At 40.8% G+C, this 25,332-nt stretch overlaps 1 protein-coding gene across 6 annotated transcripts in view; it reads left to right on the forward strand.

The window, feature by feature from the left end:
* Window positions 1–25,332, forward strand: part of ITPR2 (inositol 1,4,5-trisphosphate receptor type 2) — a 245,710-nt gene that overhangs the window by 147,779 nt on the left and 72,599 nt on the right. For all 6 annotated transcript variants that reach the window (XM_032105470.1, XM_032105472.1, XM_032105471.1 and 3 more), the window contains 5 exons: window positions 19,161–19,269; window positions 20,816–21,003; window positions 22,088–22,271; window positions 22,865–23,121; window positions 24,042–24,242. In XM_032105470.1, coding sequence (XP_031961361.1) covers window positions 19,161–19,269; window positions 20,816–21,003; window positions 22,088–22,271; window positions 22,865–23,121; window positions 24,042–24,242 — 939 coding nt within the window. The remainder of the gene's footprint in view (window positions 1–19,160; window positions 19,270–20,815; window positions 21,004–22,087; window positions 22,272–22,864; window positions 23,122–24,041; window positions 24,243–25,332) is intronic.

The following is a 25,332-nucleotide window of genomic DNA, read 5'->3' on the forward strand; positions in this document are numbered from 1 at the left end:
CTGTGCGATTGTTGTACAATGTGGATGCCGGCTGTGCGGCCACTGCTGGGACTGGCACTTTATTCTCATGCTATGTGCAATGACTTTTTCAAAAGCTTTTTATTTAGCCCCTGTAGCACTGCGTCTTACAAAAAAAACATTATAAGAATCCCATCTTCTTGGATCTGTATTCTGGCTGAGTTCACAGGCACACATTATGTCCCCCATTTGCTAAAACACCGAAGTGCAGACCCTGAGCTAAACTGCAGGCTTCATTTCCCCTGGAAATATATGCAGATTGTAATATATTTGCCCATAAGTGCCCATGCTGGATTCTCCCATAATATGGACCTTGCCCTTAAGGAATTGTTTCCAAACTTGTGGTGCAGGATCAAAATTTAAAAAAAATTTTAATAAAAGGCAAAACACCAAAACTGTGCTTACTTATTAAATTACATGGACTGTCTTTTGTTGCATATCATCTTTTTTTTGGTCTGGTTGGAGATGATTCAGCTGTCCAGTTGCAGGAGAACATTTTCCAGCAACGTAGTTTGGATGTAATCCTCTTTCTGGTATTGTCCTGTTTTCTCCCCATAGGCTTTCTGTGTGTGCCCATCTGTGTGTGGCAGTGACAGGAGCTTTCCACCCAGTCTGGCTGTCTGCAGGATCTCACTGGTTCTGTGCTGCCTTGCTCTCTTGGGTATCATTTGACTCTTTGATTGGGAAGAATATGGTTTGAGGGTTTGTAGCAGAAATTCATTTACTAATTCATAGGGGAGGGAAGTGGGGGAGGAGAGGGAAGGGAAATAATTCTTTGGTACAGAACAACAATCCTCCAAGGACATAGTTACAGTATTTCTTGTTAAAGTACAACGTGTTTGTTTTCAAATCGCGTAGAAAATGCAGTGATTCTGTGGCTTAGGCTGTTGCCTACTTAGCACACAGCTATGCTGCAGATACAGCTGTTCTGAGCTGAGCAGTCCCTGCTTGATGTCTGGTCCCGCTGATTTCAGGAGACAATTCTTATTCACAGGTCTTCACATAATATGACATGGCTGCCTGAGAGCTGGAGACATGAACGCCCTGTTTGATTTGAGATTTCTCAGTGATTTTTAATTTTGGTGCAGAGATCCCAGCAGAACTGATTTTAATTAAGAACATGATCCATAGCTCTTAGATTTAATGATGGGATGTGCCTGCTTACAGTGTGCAGTGCTGCCCTGCCTTAGGGATCTCTAGGCTAGCTCCAAATTAACCCATTTCACAAATTAGTTTCACAAGCAGAATTTTGCAGCTTCCCTGTCTGGTGTTGTCTGGTTTTGTGTTTTCTGAGGTTCCTCTCCATAGTGATGCATGGATGCACCCACGGCCTCTTATGAACTGAGGTCAGATTTGGTGTTAAAATCAAGCAGTTCTTTGCTGTTTGATATGTAGATTTTTTTTTCATCTTAAGATTTGAAGTCAGGCTAAAGGTCAGTGCTTCCAAATTTTATTTTTAAAGGAGGCTGATACCTGTGTGGTAAAAGTGATGAAGCTGATGTCTGAGAAGCAGAAGTGCACACAGCAAGTCACTGGAGCTGACAGATTTCAAAGGGTTGGTTGTGTAAGCCACTAGCTTGGATGGTTTGATGTAATGCTGTTTCCAGACACTGTGGGGATTGCATGTGCCAGTGCTGGGTGTTGCCAGACAGAAACCACAGCAATTCACCCTCAACATAATTACCACCTACAGCAAGGCTAGCAGCTTTTAAATGAGGAGGAGTGGGATTCTTTATCTAGGAAAACACCAAGGAGTTTATGTCTTTCTGTAAATCCACTTAATCTCTTCATTAGAAGGGCAAGGAATAGTGGCAAACCTCAGCCAACACTGTGCATAATGAAGTATTTTTTAAATACTCCCTTTGATGTTAAACTGTAGCACAGGCAGAATCCAGAAAAATCAGGTGGCGTTTCTTGCAGTTCATACAGCATTAGCAGTGGCTTTGGACATGCAGCCGGGCTCTGTTACATGGGAGGCTTTAATGTGCATTTTGAGTACTCTTCTTCCCTCTCTCTGGGTACTAAAATTAATAATATTGCAAGTATAGCTCTAGCCACTTATAGGCCTCTTCTGGATGGTCGGTTGCTTAAAATACACAGCAATGTTGTTAGAGGGAAAAATGCCAAGTTAAATATTTGTATTTAATTCTTTACTTCCTTTTCTTATCTACTTTACTAATTCCTCTCATTAATAGATTAAGAAACAAGTTTTCTAACAACTATAGAGGTTAGTTGTGTGTGGATGTCGGGGAATTGTATCCTTCAGGGAGTGCAGACACGCAAAACCAGATGCTTGGGATTTGATTGTTTTGCTGTGCTGGTAGGAGTAACAGATCAGGGGAATGTAAGGTGGCTTCCTCTGCACCTGATCCAAATCCCATTAAAGCCAGTAAAAAGATTTCTAATGTTATTAGAGTCATGATGGGATCACTCCAGCCGCACTTTCCTTGTTCCCTTGCTGCTAGTGTTGCCTGCTCAGTGTTCCCAGTGGGATCAGTCATAACAAGCAGGAAGTTTTGCACCCTTGCCCATCAGGAAACTGGTGTTTACAGGTTTAAAGGTTTCCCAGTCATTGCACCTGCTCCTGACCATTACAAAACTCAGGTAGCTGTAGTAGAAATGCTGATGGGGAGAGCTGCAAGGGGACCTGAGCACCCACAGTGCTCTCAAACGAGCCAAGTGGGCCCTTGGCACTGTGTTATTCAAAATCTGCCTAATTGGTTTGCAGATAGAATCAATTACTTTGCCATTTATGTGATCTGTATTATTCCTTCTTGTAACTGTGGGCACAAAGAAAGCCTGATATTGAAAAAGTAGTCTCTCGTGGCACAGGCCTAGGGTTTCAGTCATTTGGATGAGCCCCTTTTGATTTGTGCCATGAAGGGTGAAAGATGGTTCTGTGCTGGCGAAAACTCAGGGTGCCTTCAGTGCAAAATTCATTACAATGCAGGGGAATGCACCCACTGCCAAAAATATTTGACAGAGCATGAAAGGAGTCCACTTTGCTCTGTTAGGTATGTCTGCAAAAAGCTGGAGGGGTACCTGCTATTTGCTTATGAAACATTGCAGGTATGCACATCTGTGCTCAGCTGGGACTCACGAGCTGAATGCCCCCCTCTGCATCCCACATCAGCTCCAACTTCTTCATTGCTCCTTAGTCTGTAACTTGCAGCTCTCCCAGCCCATTGTTCTGCTGTCCTGCCTCATGGAAGGGTTTGGCCATCACAGCTTTGCATTAAATACATCTATAATCTTGTTGAAGCATCTTAATTAATGTTGTAAGAACCAGCTACGAGCACCGCTTTTGATCCGTGTGAGCTCCTGGCTGTGGAATATTTGAAATGATCATAAATCTCCTTGGGATGGATTTTTCCTCCCCTGAAACATAACCCCAGCCTCACCTGCACCTGAACTTCTTTTGTGTGTAATTTAATACCAGAAGCAGGAGAAAGCATCTCGAGTGATTTCCTGTGAACCTTTGCTCGAGGTGAAGGAGGAGACAGATGCATTCACTGCCTGAAAAATGGTTGGCTGTTGGATCAATAGATCAGATAGTTTGGTGTGAGGGAGTGAATCTCTTTTGCCACTATTAGAATGGTATGAAGCAGATTTTCTTTTCCCATTGAGACTGTCTGTGTGACAGGTGCAGTGGTAGTCAGGCCAAGAGATGGGCTTGCAGTTGTAAAGCTACAAAATCTCTGGCCTCTCTCGAGGCTGAGGGCATTCAGTAGGCACACAGCTCACTGCCCAGCAGGTACAGTCAGCATCTCCCCACGAAGACCGAGTGCTCTTGGAAGGATGTGGGAATACATTGTAATATCTCATGTGAAAGCTCTGTCCTTCAATGCAATGAGTGTGGGTGATACCATCAACCCTGTGGTAGTGTTTACAGAGTAACTTGTGCTGTCAAAGGGAAAATTTAAAATAATTGCGGGTTTTTGACTCTGACTGCATCTCCCTCTGCCTGTTCTGTGTTGGCTCAAGTTTGGAGTCCTAATTTAGGTAAATTCTGAAGCAATTCTGCCTACTTGCAGGTCGCATTATCATCAGTGCGAGGCAAGGACCATAGCATCTTTCAGAAGCAGACTGTAAATTAAGGCCTACAAGATCTGGCCATGTCCTCTCAATCCTACTTTTGTCTTTTACCTTAGGATAGAAGATTTATATTTGTATGTCACAAAGCAGATCGTAGTGGTTATCTCAGAGCTCACTGTTATTTTGCAGTGTTTTTATGAGGCCGGTAGCCTAATGCTGCAAAGTTGTTTGCAATGTTAAGCTTCTATACCTAAAGCAGTGAGGTATCCATGGTAACCGTCTTGCCTGTACACAGTCCCTCGGCAGCCTTTTCACACAGGTCAGAGCACGCACATTCCCAGAAACTGACTCAATTTAGTCTGCCTTAAACATCAGGTAATTTTAAAAAGACACTGGTTCTGACTTTTTTTTTTTTTCCTTTGGTAATACAATTTTGTTTTAATTAGCCATTCAAGCATTCTGCTAGTGAAAACAAAATAGAACACCTTTGCCACTGTAAATATGTCTGTTGCTCAGACCTATTCAAATTAAACCTAAGTCTTGTGCTAAAAATGTTAAGGGCTTTGCAGCAAGCAAATTCCAAATTAAAGTTTCTGCTTAACACTGCAGAAACATCCTGCTGTGAAGTTTACAATAGCATTTTTTTCATCTGGGTCCTCTGTCAGTACTTGGTATACTCAGTTTCCTTTGACTTCTCTTGTAGTTGAGTCCAAGATTAAACTCTGAAAATTACCCTCCTTCCTTCCCCATCTCCTTGTTGATTTGCAGAATACATGTTCATTAAGATGAGTTTCTGTTCTTATCTATAACGATTTTTTGCAGTTGTCTGAGGTTCTTATCTGCATATACCAAAGCCTGAGGAAAATTCTCTGCAGAACCAGATGCCATGCTTGGAACTTTTTCATCTGCCAGCTTGCTTCCATGTTAAACTTTTCCTGTCCTATTTTTTTGGACATAATTTTGCTTCATCTTGGTTTGTTCTGTCAGTTCCAATGCTTTTGCTGTAGTGAATCATCAGGTGTGTTTCTGCTGAGAGTTTGGCTTAGTGACTCAAGTGTGGAGGAGAAGGAAAAGGCTCAACTTTAAGGCTCAACTTTTAACCAGATGCTTCTTTCCCAGACACTCACTTGCCCTTTCCCAGTCTCCTCCAGAGCTGCTTTGTTAAACAAGAGGCATGATTACCAGAGTTACTGAGGGGAAAAAGTTACAAATCAAGTGTCACATGGATTATAATGTGCCCTTGGTACAGCCAGGGGACAGAGAGAAAAATGGCAAATTCAGAGGGGACAAGGAGGAAGAAAAAAGATGGAGGACAGCAAAGCAGGAGAGACAAAATCCAGATCCTCTCCTGGTCTCCTGCATCATCCCTTCTGCACTATATAAATCTGTCAAGCTTTTGGCTGAGTCTCAGCGGCTCATGGTGCCACAGTTAGAATACTAATACTTGCTTTTCTACATACAAGGAATTTTAGGCCACAAAGGGACATTAAGTATGTAGGTGGAGGCATCTGGGTGACACTCAGTCCTTTGCAGTCAAAAAGCCGTTTCATCATCAAGTGGACCTACAGGGACACAGAAATGCACTAATATGTATAGGAAACCAATTTATGTGACAAAGCCTTTGCAAAGTGGTAATTAATTAAAGGAACTAAATAATGGTGATGTTCTGGTCAGTGTTATTTAGGGCTAAATGAGGGATCTGGTGTTCATAGGCTGTCATCAGAACTGAGAAGTCTGATGCTGTGGCTGTCTCTGCCATGCAGTAACATTCTTTAGTGTCTTAGAGGATGAGGTACTTTGGACTTTGTTAGTACAAAACAGAAGAGTCTTCTGTGGGACTGAGAAGGAGAATTTGGAGTCACCTGGCTGAACAAGTGAGTGTGTGTTCCCAGGTCCACACCCACAGAATGTCCACTGGGGAGAGGAGCCTAGAGCTTCTCTTTCAGAAGATGCCTTTTGTTCAAAAGCTGAAGTGTTTCTACCTGCCATTGTTTTTTATATAAACCAGTAGTATTTTGCTAAGGATATTTAACAGATAGATGAAATGCAGACCTTGTTCATGTTAGGATTTTAGTAATATGTTTTCTTGCTATGGCAGTTCTGTGTTTAGCCTGTTGTCATCGGGGTTCCAGCTGATATTTTGGGTGACTGTAGTGCTCTGCATGTCTCCTCATCAGAGATTTCATAAAAACTGTTTTTCTCTTGAATCTACATTGGGTTGCACTGTTTTTTGGATCCGATACAAATAGACTTGGTACACTTAATGTTCTCTTTTGAACACATGTGGATTGCTAAAGAAGGTCAGACCAGAGGATTAAGAGTGTTTCTTGCTGTGTGGCCATCACCAGATGCTTCAGAAGGTCTAAGAACCCCCACTGCAGGCAGACTTCAAGTTTTCTATTCTTCCTGAAGTCTTGGGATAATCCTTAACAGTAAGATCATAAATCTGTGGGCCCTAAAGCAAGAGATTTTGTCATCTTTCCCATAGTTGTTTTTTTTAACATTTGCTATTGTAACTGGTTTTAGTTGTTGTCTATAGAAATGCCCAAATCCTCTTCTGAGTCTTGCTGAATTCTTGGCCTTGGTGACTTCCCATGGCCATCTAATTATGTGTGGGCTAACAATTACTTCTTTATCACTTTTTCACTGACCCTCTTTACATAACATTGGGGGCCAGTTTTGGGGGGTGGGAGAAGAAACAGGAATTCCCAATCTCCCAATCTCCACCCCATTAAAGCTTTGCTGTACTTTTGCCATCTCTTTTCCAAGGTGAGAAATCTCAATCTGTAGTACCAGAGTTTTTCCATACCTTTGTGTGCTTCCAGCACTTCTCTGAGCCTTCTAGGAAATGGCAACCTGTAGAAAACATAGGACTTAGATGAAACTGTGTCACTGATCTAACTTGCAGCACTAATTTTGCCTATACAATTTCCCACCCTACTCCATGTTTTCACAAGGTTTTTTCCTGCATTCAGAACAGAGAATTTTACCAGTAATCAGAATAGCCTGAGCAGTCAGTTCTGTAGCCCCTAAAACTGTTGGTGGGTTTTGTTTTGTGTTCATTAAAAGCACTGACTTGGTGCCATGCCTGTGCAGTTTAATTCCCAGTTACTGGAACTGTAAAGCTCATCTTGGTTTCCATAGTGCTGTTGAGCCCTAATGTTGGGATGTTGCATTGCATTCATCAGAGAGATGTCAGGAGTGGGGATTTCAGTACCCTTGAAACACAGGAGAAAAAAAATCACTGTAACAGGTCTTCCAGAGCAGGTTTCCTGCAGGCTCCCAGTCAATCTGTGCTGTACTTAACACCTCGAAAGAAGTATAGGATGTTGTATTTCCGTAGCTACATGCTGTGCATGTAGGAACATTCCAGTGATAATATATTTCTCCTTGGAAGCAATAGGCATTTAGGCATTATAATAGCAACAGCTTCATAATAAATATATGCTAAAATCTGGTATGATGAAATAGCTAATGCACATGTGCTGCAGTCTTATCTGGGACATAAATAACTCAGCAATTTTCACAAATATTAAATATAAAGGGGCAATTTAATATTATGGGTGAACAGCTTGTGTATTAAATTTTATATAAACATGAATCTGCCTTTTAGTAGTGGGAATTTAAAAAGCTGAGACAGGCTCATGAAAATGTGACTTCATCTCCCCCTTGTCTGTACCTTTGAACAGCTGATTTAATTTCAAGCAAATTTTGGTCATTTTTTCAATCAGTTGTAGAGTGGCTTCAATGTTATTTTTTTTCTGTTCACCATAGAAGATTGCTTTTTCCTGATCTTGGGAAATTTAGCATTTAGAAATTGTTGTTGCTCCTGAAATAAGATGACAGCCAAGAAGCTATTGAGCTTGGTGTGACAGCGAATATACCTCTGAAAGTTATTAAAAACAAAATGTTACTCTCTTAACAACAGTTATGAAACGTAACAGTTTCATGCAGCAACTTTGGCTAATAGAAATAGTTTATGAACCTTCTGCTGCAGTGTTGCACAAAGTCAGAGTTATTTCCATGGCAGTCTTCAAAGGATGTTATTGGGTTTATTTGTTTGAACTGATGAAATTTTAGACTCCAAGAGTGAAAAGCTAATATTGGGCTCTAATTTAAAAGGGAGGATTGAGAACTGCTTTGGAAACAGAGAGGTTTTTCCTAGTGAAAGTTGTCTTCAAAAATCAGAATGTCTGTCTGTCATTGGAAGAGAAGCTCTGTCAAAAAGTTCAGATATGCCAGGAAAGACCAGCTCCAACACCAAGTCACTGCAGGTTTGTGAATCAGTGGGTAAAATCCAGGATAATCCCTCAAGGAGCCTGGAGAGGTGCTTAGCCTGCTCACTAATTAATGACATTAATGGGAGGTGAGGTAGCCTGGCCTAGCCCAGGCTCTGAACCAGGACATGATTCCTGATTCCTGGGGAATAAACCTACCAAAGGCCTTTTTTCCAGCCTCCTGAGGAACTCAGCACTGGGGAGGGTTGTCATAGAACCCAGCTCTTCTCTCTGGCAGCACAGCCTTTGCCAGGGCAGGAGCAAGAGCTTAGATCTCGAATGATGTTGTTTCAGCCACAAGATTATCCATTTCTCATACTTGATCAAGGGATCTTTTCCTTCTAGTGTGGCCTTACCTCCTAATCCTGTGTTGCCATTAATTCTTAGTGACCTGGGAGTGGATTTGCTGTTTGAGGAAGAGGAGATGTAGCTCCTTGTGGTGACAGCCAAGTGTCAGCAGCTGTGTCCTTGATGAGAGTCAGCAGCAAGGATCTGACAAAAATCAACATATCTGCCAGAGGAGGTTGCTTAATATTTATTTGATATTTGCCACCTCTGGCAATCGAAGTCATGAGTCAGGCTCCTAGAAATGATGAAACTGCTTTGGTTTGGTTTCTTAACAATCAAAATCTCATCCACATATTTTAGGGTTTTTTTTTTTTTTTTTTTTTTTTTTTTTTTTTTTTTTTCTGGCCCTCTGGCTCTGGCCACACAGATTTCACATTTCCAAGTATTATTCCCAGGGCCAGGAGGAGTAGAAATTAGCGTGGTGGTGGGGTGGTTGTTTCTGTTCTGGACTTTTTTTTTAATATAAACTGGAATTCTCATACAAGCACAAAACTTTAGGGGCTGAACTTCAGGTGCCAGCTATCATGAAAAGGATTATACAGTTGGGAAAGTTGACATGAATAGAAAATTCCCAATCAAATTTACTGGAAATTTATTCAAGCTGCTACTACTACTTCTTCTTCTTTTTTTTTTTTTTTTTTATAACCGGGGAACATGAATTATAAATATTTTCAAATTATCCCTGTCAAAATGGATAGCTAATAAAGCGCTAGACTTGTAGTGTTGTCTAACTTTGCTCTACTTTTCTGTTCGTCTGAAATGCCATCTAATTTCGTAGATGTTGTGGAATCAGTGCAGGAGCTGGTTTTGTTCCAGGTGGGAGTTGTTCTCCTCTGCTTAGAAAAGGAGGATGCTTTGTTTTCCCTGCCGTGCTGTGCAGCACAGAACGAAGGGACAATCTGCCCATCACTGCAGACACCACTTGGGACATCTCCTGCTCTATCAACCCCACCCAGATTATTTTCTGGAGCTGATTTGTGCTGGTTTTGCAGCAAGGTGGATGCTAAGACAATGCTTCCACACACCACTGATAACACTTTAAATACTGCTGTTGGCCTGAACAGCTTCAAGGTTGGTTCCCTTGGGCCGTTCCTGTTTTGCTGCGTGGATGGAAGCTGCTGGAATGTTTTGACCAGCTGTTTTCCTCTGCAGTGGCCACAAGTATATTTGAAGACTGGTTTTTTTCCTCTTAATGCCTGAAATCCAAGGAAACAGCAACAATTTGGTGTCTGTTTCCATCTAAGAATGCAAGAGGCGTTTCTCAGAAGCGTCAGGTGTGTTGATCATTTTGTCAGGCTGGCTTCTCAGGGCACTCTGGATACAGGATTGCTGATCGTTGTCCAAAGCATGTCTTTAAATCATGGGAAGACAGGATCTGGCAGTTCTGTTTGTTGAATATAGTGGTGTTCAGGCAGAGGTGAGTGGCACTGGAGGAAAAAATATTTGGTTTTGACGTGGTCTTGGGATTGTTTTGAGACAATTCATATGCCCCTTGGTTATTTTGCAAGAATGCTGAGAATTAGTTTCTTTTAATATCACTTTTAAAAGAAAAAGTAATACAGACATATAGACCATTCCTAATAGAACAATTCATATTAACTGTGAACATTTTTATTTGTTGGAGAAAGTGACACAGTTTAATGACATGTACACAGCAAAACTACAAACCATTGGGAACCAATGAGAAATACTCATTTAGTATTGTGTTAGTGCTACCCATGACTTGTGTCAAATTAAAAGAAAAATTTCCAGAAGCCTGTAACCTGCAAAATAATTCTGATAACATGGTTTATGAAATGCATGGGTTCCTGCAAAGGTAAGCAATGACACAAGTACAGATTCTGAATTTCTGAAGTGTCATCATCAGTCTTTAGGGTGACCTCACTGTGGCCTTGCAGTGCATGAAGGGAGCCCACAGGAAAGATGGAGAGAGACTCTTGGCAAGGGCCTGGAGTGACAGGACAAGGGGCAATGGCTTCACACTGACAGAGAGCAGGTTTAGATTGGATATGAGGAAGAAATGGTTCCCTGTGAGGGTGGGGAGGCCCTGGCACAGGTTGCCCAGAGAAGCTGTGGCTGCCCCATCCCTGGCAGTGTCCAAGGCCAGGCTGGATGGGGCTCTGAGCAAGCTGGGATAGTGGAAGGTGTCCCTGCCCATGGCAGGGGTTGGAACTGGATGGGCTTTAAGGTCCCTTCCAACCCAAACCCCTCTATCATTCTTTGATTTTGTGATCCTTACTAGTAGACAAGGAAGAAGTTGAGAAATCAGTGGAACTGGTGGCAGGTAAAAATGAGCAAAAAAGTGAAATACAGGAATGCCTTCTGAGCCAGTTTTAAAGCCCTGAGCCAACAGGTGAAGATTGTGCTGTATCTGATCCAAAGCAGGGCAGGCACTGTATCTGCAGAGCATCCCTTAGCTAGTAAATCGGTATCTGTAACGCTCTGGCTTTGAAGTTCAACATAATAGCAATATGGCAAAAGACAATAATGTAATGAAATTGGTGTTTGGCCACTTCTATTATTTTGCCTTGCTACCTGTTTCAAATTGCTCATAAAACATCAAAGCACAGTAGTGCTCATAAGTATGCATCTGGAAATTAAGTGTCTGTTTTGGTAAATATTCACATTAGGGCACTTAGGGGTAATTTTTTTTTCTTGCAGAGCATGAGGAGTTCCACACAGAAATCCTGTTAACAAATAATAGGATTTGTGTGCACTACTCCCTGTGCATCACTTTGAAAGTTTACCCCCTGCAGCATAAGAGTTAGATAATTTCAGTCTTTGAAAATTGTGCTTCTCAGATCTGGTCTTTTCCTACAGTCTGTTATTGATGGTGCACTCATAAATGCTTCTGAATAATCGTGATCAAATCATACATTGTTTTCTTTTGGTGCTGGAGAACTTGAGTTATTGTGTGTCTCAGTGCTTTGTCTTGTACCGGTGGAAGTCTGAAAGGAGAAATTACAGAGGTGCAAACATGACCTGGTTTGTAAGTGCACAGTTTATATGCACAAGTGACAGATCTAAGCAATAATATTTGCCCACAGCAAAGACCTGTTCTCTCTCTCTATATAAATGCATATATACATATCTAGAGATCTGATATTTGAACAAAAAAAAAAGACATTGAGCAGCTACTAATACTTTATGGCCCAGTAGAAAAATTATATATAATTACAAATTCAAACTGTGTTTTCCAGAGTGTTTTCTTCTCAGTCCAAGTCTGAATGCCCCAATGCTGAGGTTTTTCACTAACCCAAACAATTTTTCTCTCCTGCTGTATTCCTGGTGGAGACACTTCTTAGCGGTACTGCCAAAAAAATCTTTCTCTTAATATGACACTTTCCTGAGTTTCTTCAGGGTGCAAGATTGGACAGTTATCAGGCAGAACCTGTGGGGTTTTTTTGCAGCGTATCCAGTATTCTTTTCCCTATCCATATTGAAAATGGACTGGCAATAGCAGTTGTTTTGCAATAGTTTGGCCCTTAAGCTTCCAGCTTTCTATGGAACCTGGAACTGCAAAAGAAAGAAGAATTAAAAGACTGCTTAAAAAATGAACTCCTTCTTAGAACAACTATAGTTTGGTTTTGGAGAAGGTCATGCTTGGTTTTATTTATCTGAATCTGTTAATGCATCTCTGCATTAGTTACAGTCTCAAGTTTATTGGTTAGTATTTGTGATGTAGGCAATTTGTATTGAGACAAGTGGGATTCCTCCCAGTTTTGTGTAGGATTGAACAATGGCACATTTTAAATGTGGGGTGTCTCTGCCTAATGAGAGACAGCTGAGAGGTGTGGGTGGCCAGCTCTGCTCTCCTAAGAGAACTGTGTCATGAAGTCTGGTGCATATTTTGGGTTGTTTTTTTCTTTTTAGACTTGGATAAAACGCTTTTGCCTGGCAAAGTGTGTGTCTGCTCCTTCTCCTACTTAAGTTGCTGGCAAATCTCCTGTTGATTTTAGTGGAAGCAGAACTGGACAGCAGCTGGACCCAACTTCATATTTAAAAGTGCTTTTTTCCCTGGGGTGAATAAACTCCCTAGTGTGCAAATAACTCTGCTGTTGGGTGTCATATTTTATTGGTGAAAATATATCACTTTCAACTATCAGTTGGCTATGAAAACATCTTGTTGCAAAAAGATCAAAACCAAGAAAAAGCTCACTCTGTGTAAAAGCAAACAAACAACTCCCCAAAACAAACAACTTCCCCCAATTCGTGAGCCCCCTGGAAGTTGCTGGCATCATGAAAACAGAAATTTTCCACTTTGTGGACATAATAGGAGTCAAGACTCCAGGGCTGTCTTCCAAGCCTGTGCTTGTGCAACACCGTGCGTGTGGTAGCCGTGGCCTCAGCTGATCCCTGTTGGAGATGGGGAGATTTCTGTGTCATCTTGCATTTCAAGAGCAGGTTGAATGATAATTTAAAGGGTTACAAAACCACGCGTAGTATCTTCACAGAAGCCACTTGCACAAAACTCCTTCTCCCACCATATTTTGTCTCCAAGAGAAATAAGGGAACAAAATGGGTGAAAAGCAACAACAACAACAAAAAAAACAAAAGCCAAAAAGGTCATCCTGAAGCAGGAGCTCAGACCAAGCAGAATAGAAATTTCATTTATAAATAATGACAAGAAACATGTAGAAGTAGGTGTCTTTTAAACGGCCTTCATAGAAAGCCAGGCTTCTAACCTCATCTATATTTACTACAGGAAAAGGTGGCACGATGTCTTCATAGATTATGTGAGATGACATATTTTTGTCACCCAGCTTGTTCTCCTAATGTAGACCACAAGATCTTCAAATAGTTTCTGTCTGAGAAGCCACCTAGTCGTGGTTTAGTAACTGCCAGCAGTACAGACTATCACACCTCTTCTTAAGCTGTTCCAATAGCTAAATGCCACTACTGTTATATAAAATAAAAATAAAATTCATAACCCACAAACTGAATAACCCAGCTGCCTCTACCTCTTTTCTAGCTGACTTTCTCCGTTTTCAGCTTCTCACCAGCATGTCTTGCACCTTTTATCTTTAGACTGAAGTCATCCATTATATCAGATTTCTTATGTAGATAGTGAGAAACAGAGTTCATGCTTAGACTGATAAATTCAGTAGATTGAAAGCCTTGAATTTCTGATGAAAAGGCTTGTTTTATTCTGTAATCACTCTCATGGAGCTTCTCCAAACCTGATCCAATTTGTCAGCATTCTTCTTGAACTGTGGACACCAACTTGTGATGTGGTATTGCTACAGTAACGTGCCCCAGCATGTGAATAAGTAAGAGAGCCTCACAAATCCCACATAACAGCTCTTGTTACCCTTTGCAGAATTGTGGGATTTGGAGAGTTGTCATTGTACTGATTTTTCTCCTAGGCCTTTCATTCTTCCCTGAAGTCATGACCTCCTAGAACAGAATCCTCAATTTTTTTTGTGTGTTCTGTATTTTATTGTTATTAAGACATACAGAGGTTTGGGCATAATGACACTCATATTGTTTGCTTCTAGTCAGTTTAATAAATGATGCCTAAATTGTTAGCGGTGAATTGACCTCATCCCCCCTTTTCTTGTGTGTTCTTTCCAAACACAATTAATAATTATTTTCTGTATTATTTCACTTCATTAAGAAAAGCCCCAAATGAGGCAGACAATACATACTTTATGAGTTTGCCCATTAGAAGCCCATACATTTGTTTATAATTTCTTGCTTTAAATTGCACATTGAATTCTGTCAGTCGCTGAGTTGTTAAGCCATTTGATAACTATCCTTCTGGGCTTACTTAATCAAATATTTTGCCTTGCAGGATTGTGTCACACTGCACAGTTTATCAAACTTTACCAGAATGATATTTTCATTATTAGCAAAAGCAAAAGATAATCTTCAGAAGTTTCAGAAGGTCTGTTTTGGCGAACCTGTATTGAGGTGATTATTACAACATGACGCCACTATTAGAACTGCCATCAGTATCAAGTAGCGTCCTTTAATTGTGTGTTAATGGAATGCAAAATGAGCCAGTCCTTTGCCTTTCCCAGAACTCTTATCAAACTCACGGCAGAGAGCTGGATAGCATTAAAAAGTGTAAGAAGTACTCCCAAGTACTTTTGGAAAAGTATCATTGCATGTGAGATGTCTCATAGTTCTCTGGGATTTTGTGTCTCTTCAAACTTTCTGAAAACCTGTATTAGTAGACCAGAGATCCCCAACAGCTCCTCTTTTATACTTGGCTGCACGTTATTCAAATATGAAGATTTAATAAACCTAGTTTTCATGCCTCTTCCTGGATTAATGCTGAAATACGCTCACATCATCATCCACTGTATCACAGAAATACTGGTTGGATGCAGCTGCCTTTTCTGGGTAATCACTGATAATCTGAGCATTTCCACTTCATTAATTTAATACAGAGTGAGAACCAGAAGGGATCACCAGACCCTCTAGTTCAGCCTCCATAATGTCATAATTCCAATTCTTTAAGAAGTGTGCAGAGTTATTTAAGGCAGGACAGATAAGTTTTGGTGGTGTAATAGGGAGAGCTGGTGCTGATGCAGGTATCCATGATAAGCCTTGGGTACCTCTCTCAGCCATTGCTTCTTGCCACATCCTTGTGTGGAACCAGCCTTTTGCAGGCTCAGAGAAGGCAAGTGAATAAACCATTGTATTAAGGCATTTAAATCAAGTTTAAAGACCAACAAGTATAATGAAATACGGACTGAGAAAACGTAATTTGTTTGTGTCTACATGTTCCTACTGGAATAATTATTCCCTATTGGAAACTTTTGCCTGTCAATCCCTAGCTATTTAAAACTGCAACAACAATATCCAGTTGTTGCTTTCTTGTGTCCTCAGTCTTTATCCTAGCTTTTGTTAGGGACAGTGCAGTGGTATTCATCAGCAACAATAAGACTGTTATGTTTCATTGTGTTTTTTCCAAAGCTATACAATGTTCTAGCCATTATGGAAGGGTTGCAGTCAGCTGAGTGATGTTTACATGCCACTTCCATACCCTAATAAGAGGTATAAAAGAAAGTGTATTGTAGCCAGCAGGGGAGAGATTCAGCTTGGAAGGCCAGGACTTCTGCCTCGTGTAGAAACACAGAGAGCACTGCACTGCCTAGCATGCTTTATTTTTGGCCTTTCCTTTAGTGCCACGAGTGTCAGTAGTAGCTGCTCCAAACTGCTTATTCATGCTGCTGCTGTGATCATTTGCTTTTGGGCACTATTAATTTTGTGGCTGTGCTAAGTTAGGAATCCATTTCCAAGGACATCAATGGCGTGGCTGTCTCACTTGTCCTGGCAGCAGCCGGTCTCGTCCCTGTGATGGGGCTGTTCTTGACTGTGTTTGTTGGCATTCCCATAAAAGCATTCCCACACACCTACACCAGTGGGATCAGCACTTTTTCTGGAAGCAGGATCTTTCCAGCTTTTTCTAGGATGGTGCCTCACAGTCACATGCTGGAGGTGACAGGTGTTTCTGATACATTCCTCAGGCATTTCTCTGGGCATTTCTCAGCCCCGGTTCGTGTGGCTGGGCTCTTCTGCTCTTTGTAGTGGCAGCTCATTTCACAAGACTCATGGAAGTCATATGGCTGCCTGAGGTCATCACAGAGAGGATGAAGATCCCGAGTTTGCAAATATGTGGGTTGAGCCTGGGGGTGCGTTTCTGACACAGCTGTCAGGCAAAGCAGAGGTTCCACCACATCTCTGCTTTTCAAACACGGCATCCTTGAGTCTTGACACTTTGGCTTCTGGGAACTATACCTGCTTCTGGATTCATGGGAGGTTGAGAGGAAGAAGGAATCCTAATAATTAAGACTTCTTGAAAGAAGAAATAAAATCTATGCCTTAGTTTGGATATGGGTGGAGCAGAATTCCCCTTTCAGTAGCCAATTGGAGAAGCATCTTCATATCCCCTGGTGTCTTTGAAGGTAACGAGGCAGGAGTAAGATCTGAGATGTGCTAGCAGATACTTCCTTCTAGGTAATCAGACCACAGTGCTAAATCACTCAGTTTATTAGTCAAAAGCTATTTTATGGTTTTAAACATTCTTCTTGGTAAAATAAGGGCTGTTTTGGTTGAACAGTAAAGCTTGTGACCACAGGTAGTATTCTTAACTATATATAGATGGCTTTTGGTGTTTCTTCCTGTGACTGCCCTGTGACTGTTTATATAATTTACCATTAGTCATCAACAGACTGCATAGGTTGCTGGTTGAGGAGGTTGACTCAAACTGAGTGGTTAGCCAAGTGCTATTGCAAATGCCAGCCTTTCTGATGAAAAGATCGTGTCTCAAGGCAGTGCCGATTCTGGATTGGGTCCTAGTTGGGAATTAGGAAGGGTTTCTGCTCTGTGATCCCATTTGTGTGACACAGTGTTATGATTCTTTTATATATACATGCCTGAGAAAGCTTGAAAAGGGACTTCAGCCTTCTTCTCAGTCCATGTTTATCAGTTCTGGTGGGAACTCTTTTCCCATCAATAACATGTTGTTCTTCTTCAGGAGATGAGGAAAATGAGGTTCACTTTGCTGTGAGACACTGGGTTTTGGTCCCAGCTAGAGACAGGATGTTGAGCAGCAGGAGCTGATACTCTTACCCATCTTAAAATTGCTTATGAGCTTGGTTACTGTACCCTGTCCATGCACTCTGGGTTAAACCCCATCACAACCAGGCTGGGAAGGAGTCTGTCTCTGTGTGAGTTCCTCAGAGACTTCCTATTCTTTGCCTTCCTCTGTAGTGCAGAGCGCACTGGATTAAGCTCACCTGGAAAATCCACCCAATAAATTCCCTGTAGGTGGTGCTTCTTATTTTTTTTGCAGCTGTCGCGGTATCCCACAGTGGTAGGGAGGAGAAGAGAGATCCAGCAGGCAGGAATTGTGCCGCAAGATTCATTTATTTAATTATTTTACAGCTCTTTTATAGAATTTTTTCTTCACAGTCTAATTGGTCAAAGGGTCAGCCACCCCTTGGGATGATTGGCTAAAATCCTAAAACATCCATTGTCAAAATATTTTTCTACTTTACTACAAACAAAGCTCTGCAAGGTTGCAGGTGTTCATAGTTTATAGAACTCTACAAATATCTTCCATGAGAGAGAAAAATATCTCATGGGACTGGAAAGAAGCAAGAAAAATTCTTGCTAGCAGCAAGATTTGTATCCACATGCAGCCATTGTATTTATAGCTTTTGCTATTTTACTGTAGACCTAGTACTTTCCTTGGCTGTTTGAGGCAATTCTGTACAGACTATTATCAAATGAAAGCACCAAAATGTGAGAACTAGGAAAGAATGGCTGGTTGGTGTTGTCAGGCAACACACAAAATCCTGCATTTTGGCACTTGTTTCAGGTGGACAAGGCCATTGTCTTCAAGGCCCATGAAGCAGTGAAGCCCTGCTGTGATGTGTGGTTGCCACTGGAAATACTGCCAAGTTAACAGAGAAGTGGGAGTGTGAGAGTGCTTGGATCTTGCTTCCCCACTGCCTGCTGTCTGTGGTGGCCACAGAGATGTTTTGATTGAAAAGTTGACTGCTGCACTAATGCGCAGGCACTGGTGAACTGCTGAATGCTGAGAACGTTTCTAGTGCACGTTTTTTAGAATTTTTTTCATTAAAACCAGCAGTTTAGTAAAAGCAAGGAAAGAATTGTTCAGTTTTACTGCCAGACTCTTAAAATGACCAATTTTCCCCTTCTGTGTTGAGCACTGGAGACCTTACTTATTCCTCTTTATGAAATCTGAGGTTACACATACGCCTACAGCTGTTGTGTCACCTCCTGCCTCTGTAAAGCTGCGTGTTGACTGCAGGTGTTCTGTGGAGACTGAAGGCAAACTAAAAATGCCAGGTAATTGGTACCCCCAACTCTCAATCCAGCATGTCTTGAGTCGCAGAACACAAGTGAAATGAAAGGGAAGCTCTTCAGAGAGTTGCATGCAAATTTTGACTGGTTGTGGTTTTGGAAGTGAAGGAACAAGGAGATACAGAGAATGCTTTTTAAGCTGTTCTATCAAATGTCATATCTCTGTTTTAATATTTTATGTGATGTGGCTTCTTTCAGATGATCAGCTGGATTATCTGAGATCAGAGAAAAGGGAGTGGTACTACTCAGCTGCAGAAAATAGGAAGAAAGTGCTGCCATGGCAGGGTAGGGCACAGACATACTGACTGCAGAGCACTGGCTATTTGTGGAGCTTGTTTCAATATACACATCTCACAGATAGCCAGTCAGAATTACTGAGGTGGAGGTGTTTTATTTATAATCAATAAGTTTAAAACAAACTTCAAAAAAAGTTTATACAATGCTATTTTAGAATTTTTCCCCTGGGATTTGTTAGATAAGATTAGATATTTGTTTTCTGGACAACCTTCCTATTTGTGTGTTTACTAATTATAATGGAAAGACCTACTAAATTATGTATCTGTGTTAAACAGCTTGCTTTTCAAACAAAGGAAATTGGCCACAACTCTCATTTCTCCTATTTTTATCTTTCTCTTAAAGGGCAACACTTTAAGGAAAATCCTCCTGTATCGGTACTTTAAAGGGGAATATGGAAGTGGTATGAATGGCCCCCTGTCTGCCAGCTACAGCAAAACTGCACAAGTGGGAGGTAAATCAACACACATCATTTCAAGAGAGCAAAATTAGCAGCACCATTTTTTCTAATAGGCACATTGGACATGCTCCAGGCATTCAGTTGGTAAATAAATCAAACATGTTCTGTAACCACTTAGAAGAGAGGTAGTGTCAGACTCTTCCTATTTTTAAGTTGCACACACTTGTCTCAGATTGTGCGTTTGGATGTACCAAAGTAGGTACCAGGAAATCCTCATCCAGAAAATCAGCAAAGCACTAAACTTTTGAAGAGAGATGATGTTGTTTCTGGAGACTAAAAAATTTTTTGATGTTCCAGATCCTTTGTTGATACATGGAAAAGAAAAGATCTAAGGAAAACTTGTCACAAAACTACTGGTTAGACAACAGAACAGATTTTCCTGAGAGGTTGTAGGATGTTTCAGTTCTTGTTACAACTTTGCTGGACAAGACTCTGATGAACCTGTCCTATCTTCCTGTGGGCAGGAAGTTTCAGCAGATGATCTCTGTAGGTCCATTATAATTTTTTGTATCATTCTGCTGTAGAAGCCACAGGAAGTTACTTCAGGGTGGTTTCTAGGAAAACCCATAATAAGGGATGTCATAGGAAATGAGGCAGGAGCTGTATAGAGCCAGGTCAAAACTGCATACTGCATTTTGCATTTTCAGTGCACACTGAAGGCATGCCCAGATTTGTCAGCTTTTTCAGATGTTACCCAGCTGTTCCTCCTTAGCTATGTCGATGTAGACACTGGAAATCTTTACAGTCTTAATATCCTATACGCCAAATTTCTCTCCCTAATAAACAAGAGACTGAAGTTTTACTGTTTTTTAGTTGTCTCTAAAAGTTGTGTGTGTATGGCTTCATCACAAAGTCTGAAGCATTTTAATCAGTTTAATCAAAGTAGTACTGGCTGATTAAAGCAGTACTGTATTTTTACTAATGAAGTAGGCACAGTTACATCTTTAGAGAAGTAAGTATAGCAGGAAAGATGATCATCTGTGATAATAAAAGGTGGTTGATTTAATGAGCTAATACAATTTAGCAAAATTTCTTCAACCCGCACCTTTAATTGGGATTAACTCAAGTCTGTGTTGTTAAAGAATGTCATGATGATGATGACGATGATGATGACCTAGGAGCTGGCAAAAGCATTTGGCTGGAAGGGCAGGGTGGATTTACCAGGACACAATTTTTTGTATAGAAGAGCAGATTTAAAAGTGGTTTCAGAGCACTGACTCTACTCACAGTTTAGTGTATGCAGCAGTGGAATTAAGAAAGGGTTCAGTGAACAAATCAGTGTCATTTCCAACTTATTTATTGTCTGAATATCATGACAGAACAATGGCTTGGGGATTTGTTTTATTTCTTATTCTTTGAACCCAACATTGCAGTTTCATACAAAACTCTTGTTTTTATCAAAGGGAATTTTGCCTGACAGAATTTCAAAATTAAATTTATTATGATGCTATTGTGTGCTTTATCACTACTGATAGGTTTGTTTCCATATATGTGTGTGAAGCAGACTTGAATGGTATTTGTGTATTTGTCTCATTTGCAGGTGGATTTTCAGGACAAGATGCGGATAAGTCTGGGGTGACCATGTTTGATATCCAGTGCCTCCTGGACAAAGAAGGTGCCTCAGAACTGGTCATAGATGTGATAGTGAACACCAGAAATGACAGGATTTTCTCAGAAGGCATTCTGCTTGGTATTGCGCTGCTTGAAGGTGGAAATACGCAAACACAGGTACTTATTTAATGTGCTTATTCACATATTGATTCTCAGATGCATGTGGTCTGGAGACAAATAAAGAGAACCTTTTTGCTGTGAGTCCTGTGAAAAGTTTGTCACTAGAATATGTACCACTGTAATACAAATGTAAATATGCCCTACTGCTATGCAGTATCTCATAGTGGAGGATCTTCAGCAGAACAAAATGTTTTTGGGCTGTCCCTTTCTGTTTAGCACTGTGCTGCTTTTAATCTGGTCATTGCCATGTGAGCATTATCCCCAGTTATTTGATGTCACTCTTGTTAAAATTAAAAATTATAATACTTCTAACTTTATAATGACAAATTATTTTCTGGAAACCTTTGGAGACATTCATCAAAATCTCCAAAGAGAAAAAAAAAAGGTCATTTAGGAAAACCAGTATCCCAGTCCACAGAAAATATCTGCTTTAAGCTATGGATTCTAGGTTTTTTTGTGAATTATATCCCTCTCACCCAGATTTAGCCAAACATTCAATCATGCAAGATGATTGAGGGAAGAGAGAGAATTGATATGATGAGGGAAGGCTGGGAGAATTGGGATTTTTTGTAAACTGTTGCAAATGGTACTCAGCCTCCTTGACAGTTACACTAAGGGACTGGAATTAATAACCTAAAATATTATTTAATATTAAACTCTGTCTGTAGCACAAAAAAAAGGAATATAATCCAAGCTATAATATTACGTATTAGATGTTCCATGCTTCCTCTTGTTGTTACATAATAAGTTACTTTTCACTGTTATTTGTGGATGGATTATGAAGCCTGGAGAAATGGAGAGTGTCACAAAGTAATTTAACTTCAAGTACAATATTGTGACATTTAAAAGACTGCAAATAGCACTGTTCACCATTTTACCCAAATTTTAAAATATTGTCATCAATCTTTGTTACCAGCCTTGTATATCACTTTGTGAAAGAACTGGTCAGGCAGTGGCCAGCATTTGTTCTGTGCAAGTGAAGTAATTATTCATTATTTGTTTCACAAAAGAAATAGTGTATTTTTGTATTTCTTCTTCCTTAGAAGATTGATATCTAAAGAGTTTTTTTTTTTTTTTGCAGTATTCAACTTACCAGCAACTAAAGGAGCAGAAAAAGTCAGAAAGGTTCTTTAAAGTGCTGTATGATCACATGAAAGCTGCTCAGCAGGAGATCCGATCCACAGTGACAGTGAACACTATCGATTTGGGGAGCAAAAAGAAAGAGGATGACAGTGACCTCACCATATCTGTTCCCAAAAGGAGAGGTAAGGAGGCACCCCTGTGAAAGAGGGGAGCAGGGCATTGCATTGACACTGCATGTACTGCACCACTGATGCTCTGTTAAGCTGATCAATAAACTTTAATACTAATCATTGCCAGTTTGCATCCTTTGCCTGATTTTCTGTTAATTATAGTCCATCTCAGGTCAGCTACAAGGAATTAGCTTTAATGAAATCAGTGAAGCTCTGCCAGTTTGCATCAATGAAAAATATAGGACCATATTTTTAGAGGAGCAGAAGCAGAGGCTGCTGCTAGTGGGGATATTTCACAAGAGCAAGCGCAGGAACTGATTTCCCACCCTGTGGTCTTCCCATTGTTCTCATCATTTATTGTATATGGGAGAGAAATAGTAGGGCTTTTTGTGTTAATGTTCTGTTTCACTCTGGTTTGTGGTTTATTTGGAACGTGTTATCCCTGCATGAATGTTGCTTTGATATTCTTTGTGAGTTGCCTAGAGGTCTTTGAAAAGTTAGGCACCAACAAAGAAAAAGTTGCATTCATTATTATTGTTTTCTTATTGTTTAATCAAATGGGGAGAAAGACTTTCAAAAATGAAGGAAAATTATCTTCTTTGCAGTTAAGGATTCAACCCTGCATCTGAAAGAGGGAATGAAAGGACAATTAACAGAAGCATCTTCTGCAACCTCCAAGGCTTACTCTGTGTACAGAAGAGAAATGGACCCAGAAATAGATCTGATGGGCTCGGGAACAGATGCTGCAAATGCAGAAGAGAAGTCTGCAGAAGAAGCAGTCATGAGCCCTGCCATTGCAATCATGCAACCAATATTGAGATTTCTTCAGCTGCTCTGTGAGAACCACAACCGAGAGCTCCAGGTAAAGTGTTTTGAGCTGAGCTTTTATAGGGGTGTAATTAGAGGGGCTGCACCTTCATAAGGGGAGAAAAACATGCCTGTGCCTGGTTCCTGTTACAGAATAGGAGTGTCTGAAATGTTGGGTTTTTTTGGTCCAAGGGAAAAAAAAACCCTTTTAAAGAACCATTTGGGTGCTGTGATGGAGGGGCACGTGTTTATATCCTCAGAATTGCTTGGGGATCTCAGCACAGCCACATGGAACTGAGAAGGGTCTAAATGTCCCTGTTAGTAATGTTCCTGTGCACAACTGGTGGAACACTTACCACAGATTTGAAGAGCCCAGGAAGTTTCTGGGTACTGCCCTTTCCCCAAAGTATTACAGTTGAACGCTTTAAGGTGCTACATGTGTCCCTGCTATCAGCTCTTTTGGTAGGAATTACTGTCCCCATAGCAACCTCTGCAAAATATATTTTCTGCAAACAAACCTCAGTGCCGTGGCCAGGAGCCTCCCTTCCAGCGGTGGTTGGGGTGGTTTGAGCTGAGCTCCTGTTCTGCCAAGGACCAGCCATAATGTGCCACCAGACCACCAGACCCACTCAGCTGTGGGGCAACAGCTTCCAAGAGAAGGGCTGTAATGGGTGGATGGGAGCAGGTATGCAGGACATATAAAAGACATTTAAGGCCAGTGCAGATGTTTGCCAAGTTGACTTTCCTAAGCCCTCCTTGCTCTATGATTTAATCAGACAAGAGCTCTCAGCTGCTGCATTAGGCCTGATATATTTTCTATAGTAGTGCAGCGTACTTCAGTACCTGAGACACACTGGTCATATGGTCATAAATTGTATCTGTCAATGTTTTCATGAAAAAGGACTTTGTTTGCCTTGACTCTCTTCCTTTTCTTTTTTTTCTTTTTTTTTCGTGTTCCTTTCCTTCATCCACCAGAATTTTTTAAGGCATCAAAACAATAAAACAAATTACAACCTCGTTTGTGAGACCCTTCAGTTTTTGGACTGCATCTGTGGGAGCACCACAGGCGGGCTGGGCTTACTGGGGCTTTACATCAATGAGAGGAATGTGGCTCTCGTCAACCAGACGCTGGAAAGCTTGACGGAATATTGCCAGGGCCCGTGCCATGAAAACCAGGTAGGGCTCAAGAACTTCTGGATGCAGAAGGCTATATCTGAATGTTGGTGTCTGGGTGCTTATCACAAACCTTTCAGTATTTCTGATAACATAAATTCACTTGTAGCTGCTATGACTAGACTTAACATGCTTCAAGCTTTCCTAAGGCCTGAGCGACCCTTTTAAGTCAGAACTCAAACCAGGCTCTTCCTGTACTACCTCTTCTTCCTTTGAGGGTTTGCAGTCTTTTTGGAGAGAGTTTCATATTTTACGTTGCTGTGTCCATGGCTTAAACCTCACTTTTTGAGACTGGATTTGGAGTCACGGTTTTGGAAATGCATTGCAAACACAGACTTGTGTTCTTCATTTTCACACAGTTCGCCCTTTCTGGTGTTTATACACATTGCTAACATTTACTTTCCATATTTCACATAACTGCCACAAAGTTTAACTTGCTATGCTGCCATACCACTTAGCATCATCTTTAATTATGGTATCAGTAGTGAAATGGATGAGACTAAAGACCATGCTTCTGGTCTCCTGTACTTTGCTCACTGCAGTCTTTTGAAGTCACACAGCTGTGACTTTTGGTAAAAGTCTCTTTAGTGCTGAAGAAGTGTAGCAAGGTAAAGGATGTAGTTACTTGCTGCCATATTTGATCTGAAGAGAACTGCGGTGAAGTTGTCATAGTGGATGAAACTGCAGAATTTTTGCTATGGATTAGCACTGGGAAAATTGTGGTGAGCAAAATTACAGAAGCAATCTGTTGTTTATGCGAGAAATAGCTGAAGAAATACATGCAATATTAATGCTTCTTCATTAACGAGCACCAATGAAATGTAAAGTGCTATTACTGCCATTGCTGGTAATCAGCTGCATTTACTTAATATTTTTAAAACAAACAAAAATCCTTTAGTGGACTAAATTTTGAACAGTCAAATTCAATCCACTTATGAATGGGAAAAACAACTGTATAAAAGGTATAGCTGCAAGACTGGAGATGAAAAAAAAATGTTACAAGTTAATGTGTTCTCCAACAAATTTACATGAGAAGCACTGGAAGAACACTGATATGGAAGGGAATGATGAATTACACTTTATTACTTAGACC

Source organism: Corvus moneduloides, chromosome 4, assembly GCF_009650955.1.
Source record: "Corvus moneduloides isolate bCorMon1 chromosome 4, bCorMon1.pri, whole genome shotgun sequence".
In the NCBI taxonomy this organism is placed as follows: Eukaryota; Metazoa; Chordata; class Aves; order Passeriformes; family Corvidae; genus Corvus; species Corvus moneduloides.